General features: G+C 38.8%; 1 protein-coding gene across 1 annotated transcript in view; it reads left to right on the top strand.

The window, feature by feature from the left end:
- The window catches only part of FGD4 (FYVE, RhoGEF and PH domain containing 4), a 224,573-nt gene extending 207,718 nt beyond the window's left edge, over positions 1-16,855 (top strand). The window contains exons 11-17 of the mRNA XM_081083679.1: positions 4,297-4,469; positions 8,316-8,346; positions 8,855-8,947; positions 9,240-9,365; positions 12,433-12,573; positions 14,660-14,800; positions 15,994-16,855. Coding sequence (XP_080939805.1) covers positions 4,297-4,469; positions 8,316-8,346; positions 8,855-8,947; positions 9,240-9,365; positions 12,433-12,573; positions 14,660-14,800; positions 15,994-16,236 — 948 coding nt within the window. The 3' untranslated portion in view covers positions 16,237-16,855. The remainder of the gene's footprint in view (positions 1-4,296; positions 4,470-8,315; positions 8,347-8,854; positions 8,948-9,239; positions 9,366-12,432; positions 12,574-14,659; positions 14,801-15,993) is intronic.
- The last annotated feature ends 4,929 nt before the right edge of the window (positions 16,856-21,784 follow it).

The following is a 21,784-nucleotide window of genomic DNA, read 5'->3' as shown; positions in this document are numbered from 1 at the left end:
ATTGGAGATGATTGCCATTGAAAAGATAGTTATGCTAACAGATCCCAAAGGAGGGGGCATTCCACACCATGGGGTGGGGGTGGGGGGATGTTACATAAGAAAGCACCAGAGTCAAGAGGCAGAGGGAACAAGCAGAAAACATGGGCAAGAGTTTTACTGTGATTTCTGCAAGAAGGAATAGGCCAGGCAGGAGGAACAGTTTTAGGATTTGCCAGTGTACATAATTTTATCAGGTTCTGGTGCTTAGGGGCTGTTGTCAGGGATCTGGCCCTAGGTGATCAGGGCAGGGCAATTCTGACTCAGCTAGTGAGAGCCTGATAAAGGAGGCTTTAGGGTATGTGGACTCTGGATAGGTTGGTTCCCATTGGAAAGGCCTGCTTTCAGGTGAGTCATTTCCTGGCTCTGGAAATGAGGTAACCCTGGGAGGGCAGTCCCTTCAGGGTCAGCAAGGCCCCAAGATGTCAAAACATCACCCAGCTGGTGTTGCTCAGTGGTTGAGCGTCAATCTACAAACCTGGAGGTCATGGTTTGATTTCCAGTCAGAACACATGCCCGGGTTATGGGCCTTATCTCCAGTAGGGGGCGTGCAGGCAGTAGTTGATCAATGATTCTCTCTCATCATTGATGCCTCTATCTCTCTCTCCTTCTCTCTTCCTCTCTGAAATCAATGAAAATATATTTTAAAAAACAAAGATGTCAGAGCATCAAAAATACAGATTAAAGAGACATGCATAATACACTCTTCTGGGCACAATGCCTGGGAGTCAATGTTTTTCTCCCCTTTGTCATTACCAAGCCTTTAGGTACTTAGGTAATTTTTCTTCTCTTTCACATTAGTGTTACAGTTTCTGCAGTTAAACTTTTAACCACTTGCCTTAGTTTAATTTACACGTTTGAGGATTGTTCTGGAAATAGTTTTAGGTTGCATACCTTGGTACAAAGCCCAATTAAGCAGCTGTTTGGAGGACGGGGGGCAAAGAGCCTTTTGGGGAGGGGGATAAAGTGGAGGATAAAGCAGTAGTAACTTTGAGGCAAGGACCCTCCTGTTCCAGTGCATGTTCTCATGATGCATTTGCCTCCAGGGAGAATGAAGTGAGACAGCAGGGGTTTTAGAAATGCCACATCCATCTTTTGAAGGCCATCTTAGAAGCATTTCCTATCGTGTTTGTCCTTCTAATCCTCCCCCTCTAATGCTGTACTTGTCCCAGAGTCTCTCCTCTGGCCAGCACACTCTTATTCCCATAGAGCATTCTTGGTGTTTTTCATATATAGAAACTTCTGAAGTACCATTTTTATTTTCCTTTCTCTCCAGAAGGAAAATGAGGGCCAGTTTTCTGTTTCCTACTTTGGGGATGTTACATTTATCTGAAAAGCCAAATCATATTTAGAATCTGATATCAGCTTTCAAATCTTTGTGTGTGTTGCAAATTTGCTTTGTCTCCACACCGTATATACGTATATGTCAATGGTAGGGTATTCTGTTGATTAAGTAAATAACCACACCTCACATCGGAAAGTTTTAAAAAAAAAAAAAGTGTCTGAATTATCCTATAAAATATAAAATGACCAAAGAGGTTTTATTCTTGACCCTTTGGAGTTCTATTTCGTATTTCCTTGTAGCTTGATAGATTTAGATTCCCACCCTCCCACAGCCCCAACTCATTTAAATTTTGAATACAAACTAGGCTCTGGAAATTTCTCCAACAATGTACTTTTACTTTCCCAAACTTTAATGGAACAGTCACTATTGCAACATGAAATTGAATTATTTCATTCAAATAAATACATTTTAAGAAACTTGAAATAAATAATTGAGGAATATTAGAGATCAAGAAGGAGGCACTTCCCTACACTTTTAATAAACTTGAGACTTGCTTCTAGGTTTGGGCCCAGCCTGGCACCTCCAGAGGGTACCTCGCCAGCCAGGGATTGCTTTGTCGATATCTGCTTCTGAGCTATGGGCATGGAATAAAAAGGAACCCCTACACTGAAAAGGAAAGTTGATCTACTCAGAGTTACAGTTGCTCTAACTTCCTCTTTCAGTGTCCATGGGAACCAAGAGAGAAGGTGACGGTGGCTTTTGCCACAGGAACAAGGTTCACGGGGGGAGCAGGGCTAGCTCCCTGATTCCTTCACAGCTATGGCATCCACTTCTTTGTAAGCACATTCTGTCTCCTTTAAGAGCTCTCACCTTCATCTCTGGGAAGAAGAAAAGGAGTATTTATTGACTAGCATTAGATTGTGACCTAAGTAATAAAAGGTTAATATATAGTTATTGACAGTATGAATATGAAGTTCCATTTAGGAAGAATATAATAGGGGAAATGTAATCCTGAAAACATGAAAGAGGAAGAGAAATATATCATCCTATATAATTAAAGCTTAATATGCAAATTATCCCTTCGGGCTGTTGTTCAACTGGGAATTCGACCAGTTCAACTGCTTGTTATGATGTGTGCTGACCACCAGGGGGTGGCATGGAACATGGCGGGCATCAGTGATGCGGTGCCGGCAGCGGGCGGCAGTGGAGGCGCTGCTGGCCTTGATGGGCCCCAACTAGAGTGGGACGCAGTGGGATGGTGGAGCAGATGAGCGGGCAGCACCAGGTCAAGGCAGGTACAAGCTGGGGCCCAATCGCCCTGCAGATGGCAACCAGCTGCAGCAGGCAGGGCCCACCACCTGGCTCCCTCAGCACCTGGGGGACCCAGCCCCGATCGATCACCCCGCAGGCGGGATGGTGGAACAGGTGAGAGGTATAACCAGGTCAAGGCAGGGCTGCGGGGCTGCAGGGCTGAGAGGCTGGGGGCGTGAGTTGGGGCCTGATCTTTACATTATCCAGTTGTGGAAATGAAATTCCTGACACTGATTATAGGAAGTTGCAAAATAATGTATGAGGAACAACTGGTGAGAAATTGGCTTTCAGAATGAGTACAAAGAATGGTATCACATAAACATGTGGCGATATCTTTAAATATCCACCACCATTTCTTGTCTTTATGGCCGTGTGGAGCAAAAGAGAGGAGCTTGTAGAACCAGACATTTTCCTCTTTGAATTCTGTCAACAACCTGTAACTTTTACAGAGAATGATCCTGAGACATGAGAGGTTACAAGGTGCATAAGGGTTTAAGTTCCAGTTGCTCACATCTTTAAAAAATATATGTAACCCTAGAAACAATAAGTATGAAGTAGGAATATAGGTATGGATCTTCCCACAAATTAACCCAAATATTTACTCTTTCATCCTTTTGCATATTTTAATACATTCGAAGGGAACTAATTGCTCTCCCAAAGTCACTCATTGCTTGGGCCTGATGAGCAGGAGCTGCTCCTTGTTGACTGGAAAAGAGGGACTACACATAATTTGACTCAATCCAAAATAAAGTTTTTCATTTTAAAAGTAGATCCTGTAAAGATCTTTAAAGACTTTTTTGCTAAAATAGATGACTTTTCTGTTAATTCATACGTGATGGGGTTTTTTTTAATGATTTTTTTTTTTTTTTTTTTTTTTACAGAGAGGAAGGGAGAGGGATAGAGAGTTAGAAACATCGATCAGTTGCCTCCTGCACAACCCCTACTGGGGATGTGCCCACAACCAAGGTACATGCCCTTGACTGGAATCGAACCTGGGACCCTTGAGTCCGCAGGCCGACGCTCTATCCACTGAGCCAAACCGGTTAGGGCTGGAATGAATTTTTAAGCAAGATGTGGGTCAATATAAAACAGTGGCTTAGTTTTTTTTGTTTGTTTGTTGTTTTTACATTGACAATGTGCTAACCCCACATGTTTGAATAAAATTTAAACTAATAATTTTGGCTATATATTAACTTAACAATAAATACACTGATAAAAAGAATGACTAAATATTAAACTTTTCCTCTAACAGCTATTATAGAATTGCTCTCTAAGATATAACAATTAGAAATTTTGTTCTCTAAGTACTTCAACTTTATGGGTTGGTAGTTTCAGTTGCTGGTATATGGAAGGTTCTTAATATATTGTTGATGAATTGAATTAATTTCTTTAATGGTTCAAAATAATGATTGGTTTATTGAAATATCAATAAAATATTTATGAACCAACAAAGGAAAGTATAAGCTATGCATTTTAAACTATGATAATTTTGGTGCAAGCACAAAATCTCAATACTGTATAGTATTTAGATAATTTTGCTCACATAGATAGTCTGGTACTCCTTGGGAAGTCTTTGGATTATTGTGTAGGGCTACATTCAGTATTGGTCACTTTCTTCTCACTTTGTGTTCCTCTTTATTGATGTGTGTTCTGTCTCCTTGCAGTTCAACAACATGTTGCTGTACTGTGTGCCAAAATTCAGCTTGGTGGGCTCCAAATTCACAGTTCGGACCAGGGTTGGCTTAGATGGAATGCAAATTGTGGAGACTCACAATGAGGAATATCCGCACACTTTCCAGGTATCTGGGAAAGAGAGAACACTGGAATTGCAAGCCAGGTAAGAGAGCCATTCTTATCACACATCAGAATTAATTGTAGAATAGAAAATGCTGAGTCTTTCCCAGGTGAATGCTACAAACCTCTGCGAGTCTGGTTGGACATAAGTGGAGAGATGGAAGCCCTTAAAAAGCAGGAATTATGTCATCCCTTTTGATTCCCCACAGTGCCTAGGATAGTTGTTTTCAGAAATTAATGCTCAGTAAGTTATTTTTACTCTTTAGATTTACAAGGTGCTCAGAGAATGAAGTTGTTGCGTTTAAGCCAACGTTTTGAGTCTTATAGGAAAAGGTTCTCCCTAACCCTTTCCCCCTCCATCTTCCTCTGGTCCACACATGTTCACTGATGCTTATTATCCCATGCTAAATGTTGAGGCTTAACTCTCAGTCCTTCAGAGGCTCTGCATTCATGGGACTTATTAGCACTTTGATGGAGAGAATGTTCGAAGGAGGCAGGCTGGAAAAGGTAGTGATTCTCTTGCCACAGTTGGAGGACACGAAGGAGGCCATTTGGGGCTGTAGTGGCCCCTAGTGACCAGGAATTCTGAAGGGATGGTTCTTACATGCTTTACTGAATGGAAGAGAAAGAGTTGGAGTTCCAGCATCCATCCCCCTAGCATAACCATGTTTGGAAAGAAGAAAATATGAGAACCACTGCAGTTGATCACAGCTACTTCATGTGTGAACCACTGCAGGACAGAGTGCTGTTGGGTTTTAAATACCTGCTTTAGAAGACTGTTATCTATTCATCCTATAAAGGCCTGGCTTGGTGAAAATTGGGAGGCTCCAAAACATCACAGATCAGAGGGTTAAGTACCAATCCCAGTACTGATGGTTCTTTTTGCTGTTGTTAACCCTTACCCGAGGATATTTTTCCATTGATTTTTAGAGAGAGTAGAAGAGGCGGGGGGGGGGGGGGGGAACATTGATGTGAGAGAGACACTTCAATTGGTTGCCTCCCACACATGGGATCGAACCTGCAACCCAGGCACATACATACCCTTAACCGGGAATTGAACCAGAGACCCTTTGGTGCACGCTCAAACCACCGAGCAACACCGGCCAGGGCCCACCACTGATAGTCTGACATCCTAGAAGCTGTGGAGAGTCAGAGAGCCCTTCTGTTCCTTTGCACCAATAGCATGTGGTTCTGGCTGCTCAGGTGAATTCATCCTGGATATTCGTACTCAGTGACCACATAAGAGCTTGAACTTCAGACTTTCAAAAAAAAGAGTAAATCATTTTAGCAGGAATGTGTGCCCTGGCAGTCAGGGAACTGGTGAAATTACAGTTATGGAAGATGTGGCAGGCTGCCAGGGGACTGAGCTAAGGATTCAAAGGTGGCATTTCAAACACAAGTTAAAGTGGTGGAGGACTTGGCTTTGAATATTATGGTTTTTCTACCTTATCGTGATGGGGTTTGGGCTCCAGCCATCAAACCCAAGAGAAGAATATAGATGTTGACTCACTGGGTGATTGGACCTGGCAACAAGGAGGACTCCCCCAGTTCTGATTGTTGTTAAAGGAGTCTCCATTGTGGAAGAATGAAGGAGCTGCCAGCTCTGAAATGTCAGCATACTTCCAAATCTATAAACCAAGAGGTGTGTCGAAGCAGCTGAAGATTATGAGGCTTCTTGGGGTGCCTAACCAGGAACTCCAGCCTTTCTTTAGCAGCTTGGGCTGTTTTTTAGGGTGGGGCTGGTTCATGGGGAGTTTTCTTAACTGCAGGTAGTCATCACTTTGTAGAGTTTCAATATGCAGTATTGGATACGTTCCAATTAGTTATCGAAACATCATTTTCCTCAAATGTTTTATTCCCCTCATATCATTGCTTTAGTTCTATTTATGATTATATGGTAAATTGAAGATCAAAATTAAGTGATTACTTGTCATCTAGTCTGTAATGACTCAAGAATGGAGACAAACATTGAAAGTCCCAGAAAGTAAGAGTGTTAGTGGGATTACATGGAACTCCAAATTGGGTATGTATTTAGAGATATTTCAAGAGAATTTGCTTCTGAAGCCACTTGAGGGGGGGAAAGGGGGGCTCTGCTTTTCTTGCTAAATGAGTCAGCCTGAAGACTGACCTCTTATACTCTGTGTACCCTTCCATGTTCAAAAGAATATAAAGTATTCTTAGTTTCTGTAGTTTTTATTTAATGGTTTTTGGTTGCTGAATGGATATAAAAATATACTGGTGAGTAAACTAAACAAAGGATTGAAGACTTGTCAAGCTCCTTAGCATTTAAAAAGCTAAAAGCAGCAAGCATGCAGGGATGCTCTCAGGATCTTAGAGCTGATTCGGTGGGGGCAGGGCACAACAATAGGGAGAATCTTTTTGAGGGGAAAGATTGATATCACACCACACCTCCCACCAACCAAGGATCCCCAGGTGAACAATAAGCAGAATCTTTCATTTTATAGGTACAGATTCCAGCAGCATTCTTGAGACATTGTGGTACTCAAAAATAAATGTACTGGAAGGATGGACAGTGTCATAGGAGCAAACCTCCTGCCAGACTCATGCATGTGTGATCCCTGTGGGACCAAGGCATGTGACATTCAAGCGGAACTCAACCTTAGCCCTCACCTACCCAACACACGCAAACAGAGCCCACTCTTTGGAGATCTTAGTCCAGAGTCCACTAACGGGGTTTGTTCTAAGATAGTTATATGACAACAATCAGCTCTGTAAGCTACCTGCATGAGAGAATAGAATTAAGAAAATTGGCCTCAAAAAAAAAAAAAAATTGGCCTCAACAGGAAAACCAGAGGATTTGATTACAGTCAAGGGAAATTTTTCTCAGTAAAACGTTATTAAATATTGGTGTCCATTAATCTGTGCAACTTCCTTCCTACGGGCATTTAAACTGTTTGTTTTGCTTTATCTGTAATTGATTAGGTATGGTATTACCTGAAGCCTTCTAGCAGAATAAAATTAAATTGTTCATCAAAGGGAATCTATATATATAAAAGGCTAAGCGACCATCTGACGCCAGGGGGCAGACGCTCGATGCAGGAGCTGCCGAGCTGCGGTGACTTGGCAGTGGTGGTTCTCAGGTGATGCGAACCTTGGAACCAGAGAGGAGGAAGCCTGATTTCAGGGTGTGTCACCCAAGAACCGCCCTCTCGAAATCCAGGACCTTTTGGGGGATGTTGGAGAGCCGGTTTTGGCCTAATCCCCACAGGCCAGGCTGAGGGACACCACCTGCTGGAGGGACCCCGCTCACTCTGCAGATGCTATTCAAGCCTCAACACCACCCCAGGTGTAGCCGCTGGGGAAGGACCTCGGGAGGTTGGCTCCAGGGCGTGTCCGGCCCATCTCACCCAGTCCTGCCCTGCTGGCCACCTTCTAATTAATTTCCTTTCAATGTGCACAAATCCATGCACCAGGGCACTAGTGTTAAATAGTTCCCTAAAACCTTACAAAGATATTTTAGATTCTCAAAGCTAATTATAATCTTTCTTAAGGTGGGCTGTGGCCCATAGCCTTTAAAGACCCCATGTGCTTTTATAAAGGTGAATTGAAGATTACTTGTATATCCAGTGCCTAATGTCTATAACTAGATGATGGTTGTTAAACTTAATGTCAGGGCATTCTAATGTAAAAGGTAAACTTATCTCTCCCCATCAAAAATTATCTGTTCCAAAGTAAGAAGATCCTCTAAAACTCTGTTCAAGAATTTATTTGTTCAGTTGCCAAAGAGTCTGTTTAATTTTAATTGTAACTCTTTCTTGGACATCCCTGAGTTTTCCAGAAAGTTGGAAGAACATTAAAACATAGTTTTATTCACCAGGTGTAACTCATTAATGGTCTCTGCATTCAGTTTAATTTTGTTTTGTTTTAGTTCTGAACAAGACAAAGAAGAATGGATCAAGGTAAACCTTATTTCTATTTTTAGTTTTTGTTTTGGCAATCTCTGTGTGTGTATGCAAACGTGCAGATATTGTTGTATTGGGCACATGTAGTCATCGGATCAAGGTCATTTAAATTTTTTTAAATCTGTACCTGATGAGTGAGGATATTTTTTCCATTGATTCCTAGAAAGAGTGGAGGAGGGGGCGGGAGAGGGAAGAGAGAAAGAGAAAGGGGAGAGAGACAGAAACATCAATATGACAGAGACACCTGGGTTGGTTGTCGACCACATGCGCCCCCAGTCAGGGGCAAAGATCGGACCTGCAACCCAGGTATGTGCCCTTGACTGGGAATCAAACCTGCGACCCTCCAGTGTGTAGGCCAACGCTCTAACCACCAAGCCTTGCAGGCCAGGGCAAGGTCATTTAATTTTTAAAGTGATTCCCATCATAGATATTTGCTTAATATAGTATTTTAATAAATTTTCATGTGATACTTTAATGTGTGCTTTGAATTTTATTTATATTTTAGGCCCTTCAAGAGACTATCGATGCTTTCCATCAGAGGTATGAAACCTTCAGAAATGCGATTGCAAAGGATAATGACATTCAGTCAGAGGTTTCTGTAAGTTGAATTAAATTCTTAACTTTAGGCTCTTTGCAATTACAAAAGATCTATCTGGTCATTTTGTTATCTAGTCTTTTTCCTTCACAACTGGCTATGAGACAGAATCTCATTCCTTCTTAGATGAATGAGTAGTGAGTGCCTTTTTTATACTGCTTAAACGTCTTTGAACCTTTTAATTCTTTACCAGAACAGGGTATGAGCAATGTTGTTAAAGTGCTTGGAAGGCAGGCAGGAAGGAAGGAAATGACAGTTCTTTTCTGTTAAAATTGAATCTCTCTTCCCTTTTTAGACTGCTGAGCTAGGGAAAAGAGCCCCAAGATGGATCCGAGATAATGAAGTAACGATGTGTATGAAATGCAAAGAGCCTTTCAACGCACTGACAAGGAGAAGGCATCATTGTCGAGCATGTGGACATGTAAGTGAGATTTCTTGGTCATTAAGAAGGCCAGTAACTCTATCAGTATTGTAAAATCATCAACTTGGAAAAGGCGCCAAAACTCATTCAGTAGAGCACTTCATAGATAAACTTATTTTAGTGACAAGTATGCACAAAGCACAGTGCTGGGTTCTGGAGGAAAAATGGTAACCAAAATGATACCCAGCTCCATGTAGCTTACATTCTAATGGAGAAAAGTAGACCCAAGTCGGGTAAATGGAAAAATAAGCATTTCAAATGACTATAGATGCAATAAGGAGGCAATCAGGAAGTTTAAAATGGAGAATAATGGCAAGGAAGGAGGATTTGGAACCACTTTTAGTTAGAAAAATGAAGATCTATCTGAGGGGTTGATATGTAAGCTGATGCCTAAAAGGTGAGGAAGAGCTAACCACAGAAGGTAGTTGGGACTTGCGTTCATGCAGAGTCTGTATCTTATAAGCCCCAAGGCAGGCCAGAGCTTGGTCTTTTTTTGAGACTGCCAAAGGTCGTGTGCTGGAGTGTGATGAGTAAGGGAAGTGTGGCAGAAGAAACAGTAGAGAAATGATAACCAAAAGAGTTGATGGCTTTGAGAGGCTATCAGGGGTGGGCAAACTTTTTGACTCGAGGGCTACAATGGGTTCTTAAACTGGACTGGAGGGCCGGAACAAAAGCATGGATGGAGTGTTTGTGTGAACTAATATAAATTCAAAGTAAACATCATTACATAAAAGGGTACGGTCTTTGTTTTCAATAGTTTTATTCATTTCAAACGGGCCAGATCCGGGCCGTAGTTTGCTCAAGGCTGGACTAGATAGAACTTGTTAGCATAAGTGGAAGTTCAGGCTTTTGATGGGGAGAGGGGAACTTCACTCCATGGTAATAGAAAGGAAAACAAAACAGATGGCTGTAAATGTGGGATTTTTTAATTTGCTGGTGGGAAATGAGGGAATTTAGGTCTGGTACTATGTATCTTTTCATCGAGGTAGCAGAAAATGTCATCACCTGGAAATGAAGGGGGAAGGAGAAAGGTGGAGGAGATTTGAGAAAGGACTAAGGTGAAATAGTCATCTCTGGGCAGGGAAGATGAGCCTGTCAGAGAAATAAAGGTGGACTGCTGGGTGCCCATTAGAGGTGTCTGGTTATAACTCAAGTCACAGAAAGCACATAACGGGCTTTCAGAAATTGAGTTGTTTCATATGGAATGAATGACGAGGAACAAAGCATGAAATGAAGCTGGAGAGAGGTAGCAGCAGGTTTTGAAGGGCCTTGTAAACCTTGTTAAAGATTACATACTTTCTTCTAAAAAGCAACGAATAAATAGAAGGGTAGGCATTGCAGTGTAATATATTATTAGTGTGCTTAAGTGCAAATATTCTTATTAATAGCTCTTTTAGATTATCCTCACACTATAGATTTATTCTTCCTCTTTTTCTAAGTTTTGACTCAGCAAGACCGTTTTGTAGTCAAATTGAAGTGATAGCAAACATTTCCCTCCATTCCCCGGGGAAGACTTTTTAAAATTTATCAGGTTTGCTTGAAATGATTTTAGGTACTGATATATTTGGTTCAGTGAACAAACAAAAATGTTTGTGGATCATCAAAATACTATGATATGATTTAAAAATAAGAGATCAGTTAATAGGAGTTTACATATACAAACAAGTCTAATTCTGAATCCTAGAGTAATTTTATTATAATTATATCATGAATTTTACATTCTGTGAACCTAAACCAAAAGTTTTACAAATATTTACATTTCTTAGAGGTTGTTTACTATGAATTGGGGGGGAAAATATGCTTCTAGAAGCAAGAAGATAAATTTTTTAAGTGGAAGGTTTTTTTTTTATTAACAATTATCCTATAGTAATTAAGGAAAATACCATTCACTAAGAAATCATATGTATTTTCATTATAGTTATTCATTCCTTGGCATTCAATAAATGTTTACTGCGTGCTGGTGAGCAAAATATATAAGAACAATCTCATAGAGCTTGCAGCCTAGTCGGGGTAATAAACATTACATAAATAATCACACCAGTATATGAGTATAACTTGTAATCAGTACATGAAAAAGAGTACAGGGAACTTGAGTAGCACAGTGCAAAGAGACATGCTTTGTACTGGAAGTTGGAGGAGTCTTCCTTAAAGAAGTGAAGTTTGAGTCAACATCTGGAGGATGAACGAGTTACCTCATGAAGCAAAGATGAGGCAGGAGGGAGCACAGCACTTTGGGGCCGTAGAAGCCAGGGTCACTAAAGATATGGGGAGTCAGAGGAGCAGATAATGGAGGTCTTTGTAGGCCATACTGAAGAGTGTGTTCATTATCCAACAGCAAAGGGAAGACTGAAGGATTTTAAATAGAGAGAAACATATCAGATTATGATTTGAAGAGAGCATCTGGTGCTATTTGGAAAATAGCTTGGAGGGATGTAAGAGCAGAAGCCTGGAGGCCAGTAAGAATGCTATAAGGAGCAATCACGAGGCTATAATAGTCCAAACGGGGATGCTGATAGCTTAGAGTCGGGTGATTAGGAAGATGTAGAAAAATGGACAGATTGAAAACTTTCTAGGAGGTAAAATTGGCAGGACTTTGTCATAGTATGACTCTTTGGGGTGAGCCGTGGAGAGGTATCAGGGATGTCCCTCGGTTTATGACTTGCCATGATTGGTTGAATGACTGTGCTATCTTCTACTACAGGGAGCCAGAGGAGAGGAGGACAGGTTGGGAAGGGTGGAGTGGGGGAAGGAGAGCGCTGAGGACAAGGAAGTTCATGAGTGCATTTTGGCGGGATATCCAAGAAACATCCAGAGGTATGAAGAGTACGGGTTTGGATTAAGCCTCTGAAGATCTCCTATCTTTAGGGTCAGAAAGAAAAGATGAACAAGCACAGCCCATTACAAACAGCACTATAATATTGTGATGATAATCCTAATGTTCTTAGCGTAATAAAAATTTGCCTTTTATATTTAGCTCTTTCTCATTATCATTGTAAATGTTTATGGCTTAAATCTTATTGCTTTTAAAATATGATGATTGACTCCTCATTACCTTTTCTAATTTAAGGTGGTTTGTTGGAAGTGTTCTGATTACAAAGCTCATCTGGAGTATGATGGTGGTAAATTGAGCAAAGTTTGTAAAGACTGTTACCAAATATTAAGTGGATTCGCAGACAGTGAAGAAAAGAAACGAAAAGGGATTTTAGAGGTATGAAATAGAAAATGTTGGATGTTTTTTAGATTTTTATATGAGAGACATAGAATTGTATTTTAACCCTGAAGAAGACAAGTAACACATTTTGTTATTTCTCTTAGTATTTAACAATTTTTGAGAACGGTGAACAAATCATACTTTTGTTCTGTGTTGCTGAATGTTGGGATCATACAGAAAGAACAGGGTTGGTGTTCTGCATTTGAGAGTACACAGAGGTCATTTTGGATAACTGGAAAAAGATCATGAACTTCAAGATTCATTTAAGATTAAAGTGCAGGTCTGCAAACTTAAAATATAACTCTGAGTTCCAGGTTGTATAGATGTCGCTTGAATGGCAGACCAAAATGGGTTTTTTTCAGGCAGGTCGGGGAGAAAGAAATGCTTCATTGGCTCCTAAGGACACAGGCTCAGTTCTTAACAACAGCAACTGATGCAACTGAATTAATGCAATCACTTGTTTTAAGGGATGAGTTTCAGGCTGTAGCTATGAAGTAAAAACCTCAAGGGAGTTTTCTAGAAAAAACTTGGGGGAGTCAATTACTTAACCATGTGAACACATGTGCACACACACATACATGCAATATTTGAAACTCACTTTGTGCCAACTAGTGTTATATGAGCTAGCTAGACCAAAGGTCTTAACAAACTTGTTCTGTAAAGGGCCAGAGAATAACTATTATAGTTTTTGCAGGCCAAAAGGCAAAATTGAGACTACTACTTCTCTAACAAATTTACATTGACAAAATTTAAAATACAATAATTTAGTACAGTTTTTTTTCTAATATGGTAATAAGAATGGAATTCTTTAGAGGGAGGAGGGAAGGTAATATTTCCCTTAATTGGAGTCTAAAGTTAGTGTTTCCTATTATCAAATTGATTTTAAATGTTTATCTGAAAGCACTTTCTTAGCTCCCAGATGGTGGGCTGGTAGTCCATAGTTTGCCAGCCAGTACTTCTTCCCTTATCTGTGATGAAGGGCCAGTTTTATTTCCAAACCTCATGATAGCTCAGTAATTTTGTAAAACACACAATCATGTGCTTGAGTATCATCACAAAGTCAAATTTCTATGGAAGTTTTTCAGTGTTTACTCTTACTTTCTGTGCTTATCTTGAACCAGTAACCAAACATTTGGCAAACCAGCACTCCTGAATTGACACTGAGGAGCAATACCCTAAGGATATGATGCTTTCTATAATGTGTAATAACCATTAGTCAAATGGTTTTGTTCCCTTTTTAGCCAGTGATTTATGTATTTAGGAGGCAAAGCAGAAAACTATAAATGACTCTACAAACATTAATGCAATTTTTATTTTTTCATTGATTTTTAAGATTTTTTTAATTGATTTATTTGAGAAAGGAAAGGAGATGGAAAGGAACATTAATTGGCTGCCTCCTGCATGCCTCCCACCAGGGATTAAGCCCTCAACCCAGGCATGTGCCCTGACCAGGAATCGAACCATCAACCTTTCAGTATATGGGATGACACCCAACCAACTGAGCCACACCGGCCAGGGCTTTAGTGAAGTTTTTATAACTTGAATTATCTCAGATTCCAAGATAAAGATTGCTGGCCAGTATTTGCCTTTTTGTTATGGATTCTTACATATGTGAAGTTGGTATGCGTTGCGGTTAAAAGTTTAGCCTCTGCACTCAAATCCCAGCATCCCAATTCCTAAATGTATGATCTTGGGAAAGCTATTTCATCTCTGAACCTTATAGATAATGAAAGTTGTAACTTCCTGGTGTTGGTGTGAGGATTAAATGAAATGATACATTTCTTAGTGAGCAAAGAAAAGTGCATGCATAGTAAGCAATTAATAAATGTTTACTAGTAACTTCATTTAAATTCAAGGTCTGGCTATAGAGACAGTTAAATTGACTTAGATATTTTTCCATGGTAATAATAGATCTAGATGAATATTTAAATAATAATTGCAGATGAATTTTTTGGGTGATCCCAGAAGACATTTGATATAAGCACACTGTAGTTAATGAATGTTGCCCTAAATTTAATTACTTCTCTGTCTGGCCCGTTTTGTGTTCAGTCTCACTCACTCTCACTCCATTATATTTTTCTAGACTGAATCAGCAGAAGTATCTGGAAACAGTGTGGTGTGCAGCTTTCTTCAGTATATGGAGAAGTCAAAACCTTGGCAGAAAGCTTGGTGTGTGATCCCCAAACAAGACCCTCTTGTGCTGTACATGTACGGTGCCCCGCAGGTATCTGAACCACATCTGACTGAAGGGAAAGAGGTCATGCGGATGGCGGGGGAGGCAATTAGACAGTGAACTCAAAACCCCTCTATGGAACAAGAAAGTTCAGTTTCATTATAATTGGAAAAAATAATAACAAATTCAAGTTTACTTAAACTGGTGGATTCCTTTTATAACCAATAATTTCTCCACCCCATGGATCCTTTCTCCCCTTCTCTCATTCCTATTCTATGGGCTTGAAAAAAAGGTGAGTTGAAAGGACATTGGGAGAAGGGGGTGAATAGAGGAAGAAGCAGGAAGGAGAGGGAGCCTTTTTAACAATAGGAAGTAACAGGCAAGCTTTCCCTCCACCCACCTTGAATATAGGAATACCTGAAAGAGAAAGAAATTGAGAGGAAGAAAAATGTAAATCAAGCTTAGATTAACATTATCCAGTAACAGTTGTTTGAGAACTGTCTGTGCTTGGATCTGAGATAAATCTGTGGGAACAACAGACATGCAGATTTAGCTTCTAACCAGAGCAGCACCAGGTACTATGGAGTATATAATGCTGAAAAAAACAGGGCATGTATACCAATTGTGCATTCACCTGGAAATACATAAACTTTTCAATGTACCTATTGTATTTTAGCCTATATCTAAATTAAAGACTAGTAAAACTTGTGTGTGGTTTTTTTGTTTGTTTGTGTTTTTTTTTTTTAGAAATAGACTTAAAATGCCAAGGTATATGTTCTATTCTATTTTGTGGTTTTTCCTATAACTTTTTCTTGCCCATAAATAAATTAATTCATTAATGAATGAAACACCAAGTAAAACTGTTTGGTAATGAGTCATTAACATTTGCTGGTTTTATACAATAAGATAACTATTCTTTTCTTCCCTTTTTCACTGAACGAAGAGCTGGGGAGGCTCTTACACAGAGGAGGTATTGGGTCAATGAATCCTAGCTGAGTTAGGTGTCCACTCTCATTCATTAATTCATGCAGTCAGTATTAACAGTGACCTCATGTACAGGCACTGTGCTATTCCTGGTTCACCAACTCTGTCCATGGAGACTTCACAGTGCAAGTCTGTATGGAATAGTCGTAGGAAAAGAGGTTTTAGTAGGGACTTGTAGAGCATGCTCACACATCATGAAGGGACTTGTATAGCATGCTCACACATCTCACACTCCTATGTATTATTTTTTTTTCCTTTAGGATGTCAGAGCCCAGGCCACCATTCCACTCTTGGGCTATATTGTGGATGATATGCCAAGGAGTGCAGACCTGCCTCACAGTTTCAAACTGACCCAGTCCAAGTCTGTGCACAGCTTTGCTGCAGACAGTGAGGACCTGAAACAGAAGTGGCTGAAAATCATCCTTCTAGCTGTCACAGGTGAGACACCTGATGGTCCTAACAACCATTCAGCTACCTTGGACGATAACCCTGAACCTAAATAAAAATCAGAATGCTGAACTCCAGGACCAACCACAGTGTGGGGGTCTCAAGATTCACCGCTCAAGACATTCCCAGTTCTCCTTACTCATCTCTTAGCACTTTATGTTGAGAAGTATAGGCTCATAAATGTATCTGGTAGGGGACTATTTTTCCTATGTTTGTGTACTCTGGTGAAATTAATGTGGAGAGCCATTCTACCGATAACTTTTGGAAATAATGTGAAAAATGGAGCATTTTTTAATGAGCTATTTCTTGAATATGTACTTTTGTCTTGGAGAAAATGGTATCAATTGATTATGTCACTATCAGGTTAGAATAGGCCACTTTCACTTAAGAATTATTTTAATGTCTTCTCTTTCACATGTAAGACTTGTAACAGTTTGAAAGATATACCTCCATGTTGCCAAAATAGATCCATGGTTAGAAGAATTACAAGGACAGTTTAGGCTGTTGTGTTAACTTATTTAATTTAGTGTATAAAGCTCAAGCTGCATAAATAATATGTCCTTTTAAAACAGAAAAAGGGCAGGTTGTTGGTGTTCAAACTTTCGACTTATTAAGAAAAGATATTTGTTTTTGTAGAAATACTCCTAAAAATAAAATATCTTACGTATATAGCAATTATGTATATATAGTATTAAATATAAATATATCTATATACTATACATGCCTTTCTCTTCAGCTTTAGGTTCATATTTGTGTCTAATTTATTTTTAAAATATAAAGCATGTTTTATCTTGCAATTGGACATGTTCTAAACTTAATGTTTTTGGTGATATATGTTTAACTGATTGACATCTAAAGGTATTGATATTTTTATAATAAGAAAAAGCAGTAATTTATGTGGCATGGGATATATTAGTGAATTCCAACCATATTTTTAAAGTACTATTTTTTTTTTGTTCTGTGCCTATTTAAAACAGTGCCTCTCTTTGAAGGTGCTAATAATTTCTATTTAAATATAAGGTGAGGGTTTAATTAATGCTTCAGTCTTGCTTACTCAGATAAAGTGCATTTTGGTCACCAGAATCGTCAAAATCATACAGGTTGTTTTTCATTTTATGATCCTCTAATTGTACAACAGTTAATATCAGCATATACAAAAATCTTCACAAAAACCTGGATTGTGCAAAATACCTGACCTTAAGCAGAATTGGGACATCAGGAAACTGCATTTCCTGTACTGTTTTTTTTTCTCTAAGACTGTTAAGCGTGGTTAAATGAGGACTATATAATTAACTAGAGGCGGGATCAGGCAGAAACAGCTCTCTGACATCCCCTGAGGGGTCCTGGATTTCGAGACAGCGCAGGCCAGGCCAAGGGACCCCACTGGTGCACAATAGGGGCTGGGAAGGGACAGTGGAAGGGCTCCAGGGTATGTCCGGCCTGTCTCACCCAGTCCCGATCGGCAGGAACCCAGCAGCAAGCGTCTACCGGTCAGAGTGTCTGCCCCTGGTGGTCAGTGCACGTCATAGTGACCAGTCGAACAGTCGGAGGGATAATTAGCATATTAGGCTTTTATATATATAAATACTCAAGATATCTGTGTCGGCCTGTTCCTTTGTCATATATAATACAAAATTCACAAGTGATAATCTATGTTTGAGAGGGCTGGATAGATATTAAAGGAAGTTTATGTTCAATTCTTTAAACCTCCTCAGTAAAGAATGGGGGCGGGGGACACAGTATTGAAAACCAATGTTTTAATGGTAGGTTTTGGGGAGGTACAAGATAATTGAAGAGAGCCTGAGCATTCCTTTCTTGTTTATCTTTCTGGGGAATCATAGTAGACAAAATATAATTCCTTGTGACTAAGGCTGCTCTTCATTATATTGTAATTATGATTAAAATCTCACATTAAGCTGGCTATTTAACTTAACCCTTTTCTCTAACTAGATCTGTTTTTCTGTTTTTCGCTTTTGGGGTTTTTGTTGTTGTTGTTGTTGTTTTTACCCTGTTATGCCTCAAATGTTATCACATTTAATGCATCGTCTAGAGATCCACAAGAATGACCTCACTATCCTCTGCCTTTGGGGATTACACCTTTTTGAAAAATATGTATATTTTTATTGATTTCAGAGAAGGGAGAGGGAGAGAGAGATAGAAACATTAATAATGAGAGAGAATCATTGAATGGCTGCCTCCTGCACCCTCCCTCCCGCACTGGGGATCAAGCCCCTGTCTGCAGGCTGATGCTCTAGCCACCAAGCCAAATCAGCTAGGCCTGGGGATTACACCTTAAATGTAGAATAGATTTGCTCAGACTTGGAGATTTTCACTCATCTATTTAGGCCCTCTTAAGAAAATGTGAAACATTTATTTTTCTGTGAAGGAGCAGATAAACTAATTATGGCTGACATGATTGGGTTGCCTTCTTCCATGAAAGGAATACCAACCATGATCATTTATATTAAACCAAATACTTGGAGCCAAAAAAGATAAAAGGTAACTTGTTCCTATTAAATCAGGGGCAGACTTAAAAATATTTTACATTGCTTCTCTTTTCTAGTTGCCGTGTGTGTGTGTGTGTGTGTGTGTGTGTGTGTGTACACAACATGTGTATTCATGGGTGGTTATTGAGAAGGTTAAACTATAGCTATAGATGATGCTTTTGGTTTTCTTAATCTCAAGAAGAGAGAAGCAATAAAAATATGGAATGATTACCAGGGGAAGGTGACTTTTGTAAATGTGGATAGAACAATGGAAATATAAGGGCCAATTAGAAGATCTGTTGGCCAGATTATTTTTGAAAACTGTTTTGAGCAGCAGGAAGACTACACTTTCCCTTTCAGTGAGTTCTTCTGGAGTGGAAGTTGTGGACAAATTTTGGCTCAATAAATATCTATGTTATTTAATTTAGATTATTGAAAGAATATTCATGAAGACACTGTTTATTATCATGCTCTTAATATTATCTTTAATTTGATAAAAAAAGAAATATTATTGTAAGAAGAGAACTTTTAATTATCCAGTTACCAATTTCACTCCCACCCCTTGTTCTGTAGCGAAGCACAAAGAGAAGCAATGAAGCAGCCTTACCTGTTTTTGCTTAAATAATCACTAATGCTTTTATTTGGGGATAGGCAAAGGAATAAGCTTAGTCAGCCATTTAGTAAGCACTCAACTAAACCAAAAGACCTCAAAGTATGATTGGTTACAAGAATAACTTACATCTTTTGCTTTCTGAGACACCTGAGCAGTCAGGACGGATTGAACCTAAGAAGGTAATTGGTTGCTTTCCTATTAAAGCCAGCATCCCATCGTGTAGGTCTTACAATTTGTTTTCTCTAAGTTGATGCTTTCCAACTCATCTTTTCTTTAAAGTTAAAAAATATTTCTTTGCTAAAAACTGCTGTTCATTATAAAACATTCCAATTTTTTAAACTTAAATTTTGCTTTATTGAAAGTCTACCATTTAGGATATTTAAGTATGAAATGTAGTGCAGACTGATCTCCAGGTTTTAAGTGGGACTCAACAATGAAAACTGCCACCAGCCACTTTTGTAATAATGGCATCTATCATGCTGTCATGTATGCAAGCAATAAAACTCTTCAGGGTATGTTTTTATACTGAAATCTTAACATGAATGCCCCTAGCCACATTCTAGAAGAGAATTCACTTCTAGAAATGATCATGTAACTCATTGCCTGGTATAGGGAAGAGAAAGTGTGTGTGCTTGGGGGTGAGGGTTGGGGGGAGTGGGCATTATTCTTTGGATTCAAATAACTATCAAAACCATTTTACTTCTGCAATGGGTATGGATAATGAAACAAAGCACATCTGCACTACTTTATCAAGCAACATCTCATTTTTCATGAAGTTTAATAACATACCCTTGGTGTACTTATCTTCACTGGGTGACGTACCCTCATTTTTTTAAATACACCATTTTTTAACTTTTTAAGAACTAGTTTTTTAAATGTGCCCTGTCCCCATCTATAGACAAACATTGGATTTTTTTTTTTAAGAATATTTACTGTAGTCCTCAGTATATTACAAAAAACAAAAAACTTCATAGTACTTCAGGGTTATTAAGGATTCATTAATGCCTTCTAAAAACCTTAAATCAAACATACTTCTTCGAGTTTACAATTGCGGTTTATTTCTTTTTGTCTACTCTGTGGAACAGGGTGTTTAAATTCCTTTAAATTTTAGATCTCAATTCTGGTTCTATTCAAAGCCTTACATTCTTACTCTGAGCATATTGTCTGTGATAACTCTGATAATGATCTTTCTGGGCTGGATCCATCCCGAGGAAAAGGCACGAACAGGAGCAAATAAACTTCTAAGGAACAAGGTCTTCTTCATATTTTCTTGTTTTTGTTTTTGTAGTTACCTTTGCTATAATAGAGAAGATTAATTAAAATTTCCTTCATCACGTGATGTTTGTGTGAGCCGGTCTAAGCACATGGTATTTATAAGCTAAAATTAATTCAAAAGACAAGAATGTCTTAATGTTTTCATTGTTAAAATTTTGTATTCTTCAAGAATGTATTAATATAAAAACTGTGGCTAACTGGTTCTGATTCTCAGGACTGGATTGATATCCGTAGTGGACCATGTTATTTCCTTATTCTCATCCAGTTTTAGTTGAATCAAATTACTTTTATTTTCATATTCCTCTCTACTATAGATTCTCCAGATTTGGAAAATACATAAAAACCACTAGATCTACTTTTAAAACTCTTTCTGTGGATTTCTGAGTATATGTATTATGTAAAAATATTGTTGATTTCCAATTCTGTTTTTTTCATAGGAACAAAATTTTTATAGAAACTGTTCTTTTTAGTTTAAATATTTTAACATAAATTACTCCCATGAATTTTTAGTATAGTTCATTCTTATTTATGCCCGTATCCATGTCGTGAGATGAAAACTTTGCTTTTTTTACTGCTATAGTAGAGAGGAATAAAATTAGGAACTGAAGCAAGCAGGAATGAGCAGAGAGGTGGGCAGCAGAAAGAGGCTGCTGGTCTCCAGATCAGAGCAGTATGTGTTAAGATAAGAGAAAAATACTTACACTGCAGAAGGGATATAAAATATAAATTTACATAATTGCATATTGAAGGGATTTATTGCACCCCAGCCTTTCACCTTGACCTCTATATCATTACTTTCTTTTTCCTTTAGGCTATAAAAGAAATAAATTTATTCTATTGGGCCATTTTTAGTGCTGTTTACTGAAGTAGAAAAAAATATCCCTTTAAAGTCCATCCTGGTCTTTTACTTCTGGACTGAACATTTGGCAGAATATAGTGTCTTTTCTGTGATTTGAGATGAAATAGCACATGCCTCGACAAGATCATTTTTAACTTGTTGGGGTTACTGAGTTACCTAATGGTTATCCCTTTCTAAAATTCATTGTAGATTGAATTAGTGAGATTAGGTAGATTTAGTGATAAATTAATTCAAGAAATTTCATTGTAGCATATTTTAATAAGTGACTACCAAATACATAGAGTGATATATATGTAGTTTTGGGGGAGAGGCATAATAATCTGTAGGGACCATTATGATAACTGAATTGCATTATATGTTACACATTATAT

This window comes from Myotis nattereri (assembly GCF_964212035.1).
Source record: "Myotis nattereri genome assembly, chromosome: 2".
Classification (NCBI taxonomy): domain Eukaryota; kingdom Metazoa; phylum Chordata; class Mammalia; order Chiroptera; family Vespertilionidae; genus Myotis; species Myotis nattereri.
This window is presented reverse-complemented; position numbering and strand designations above follow the sequence as displayed.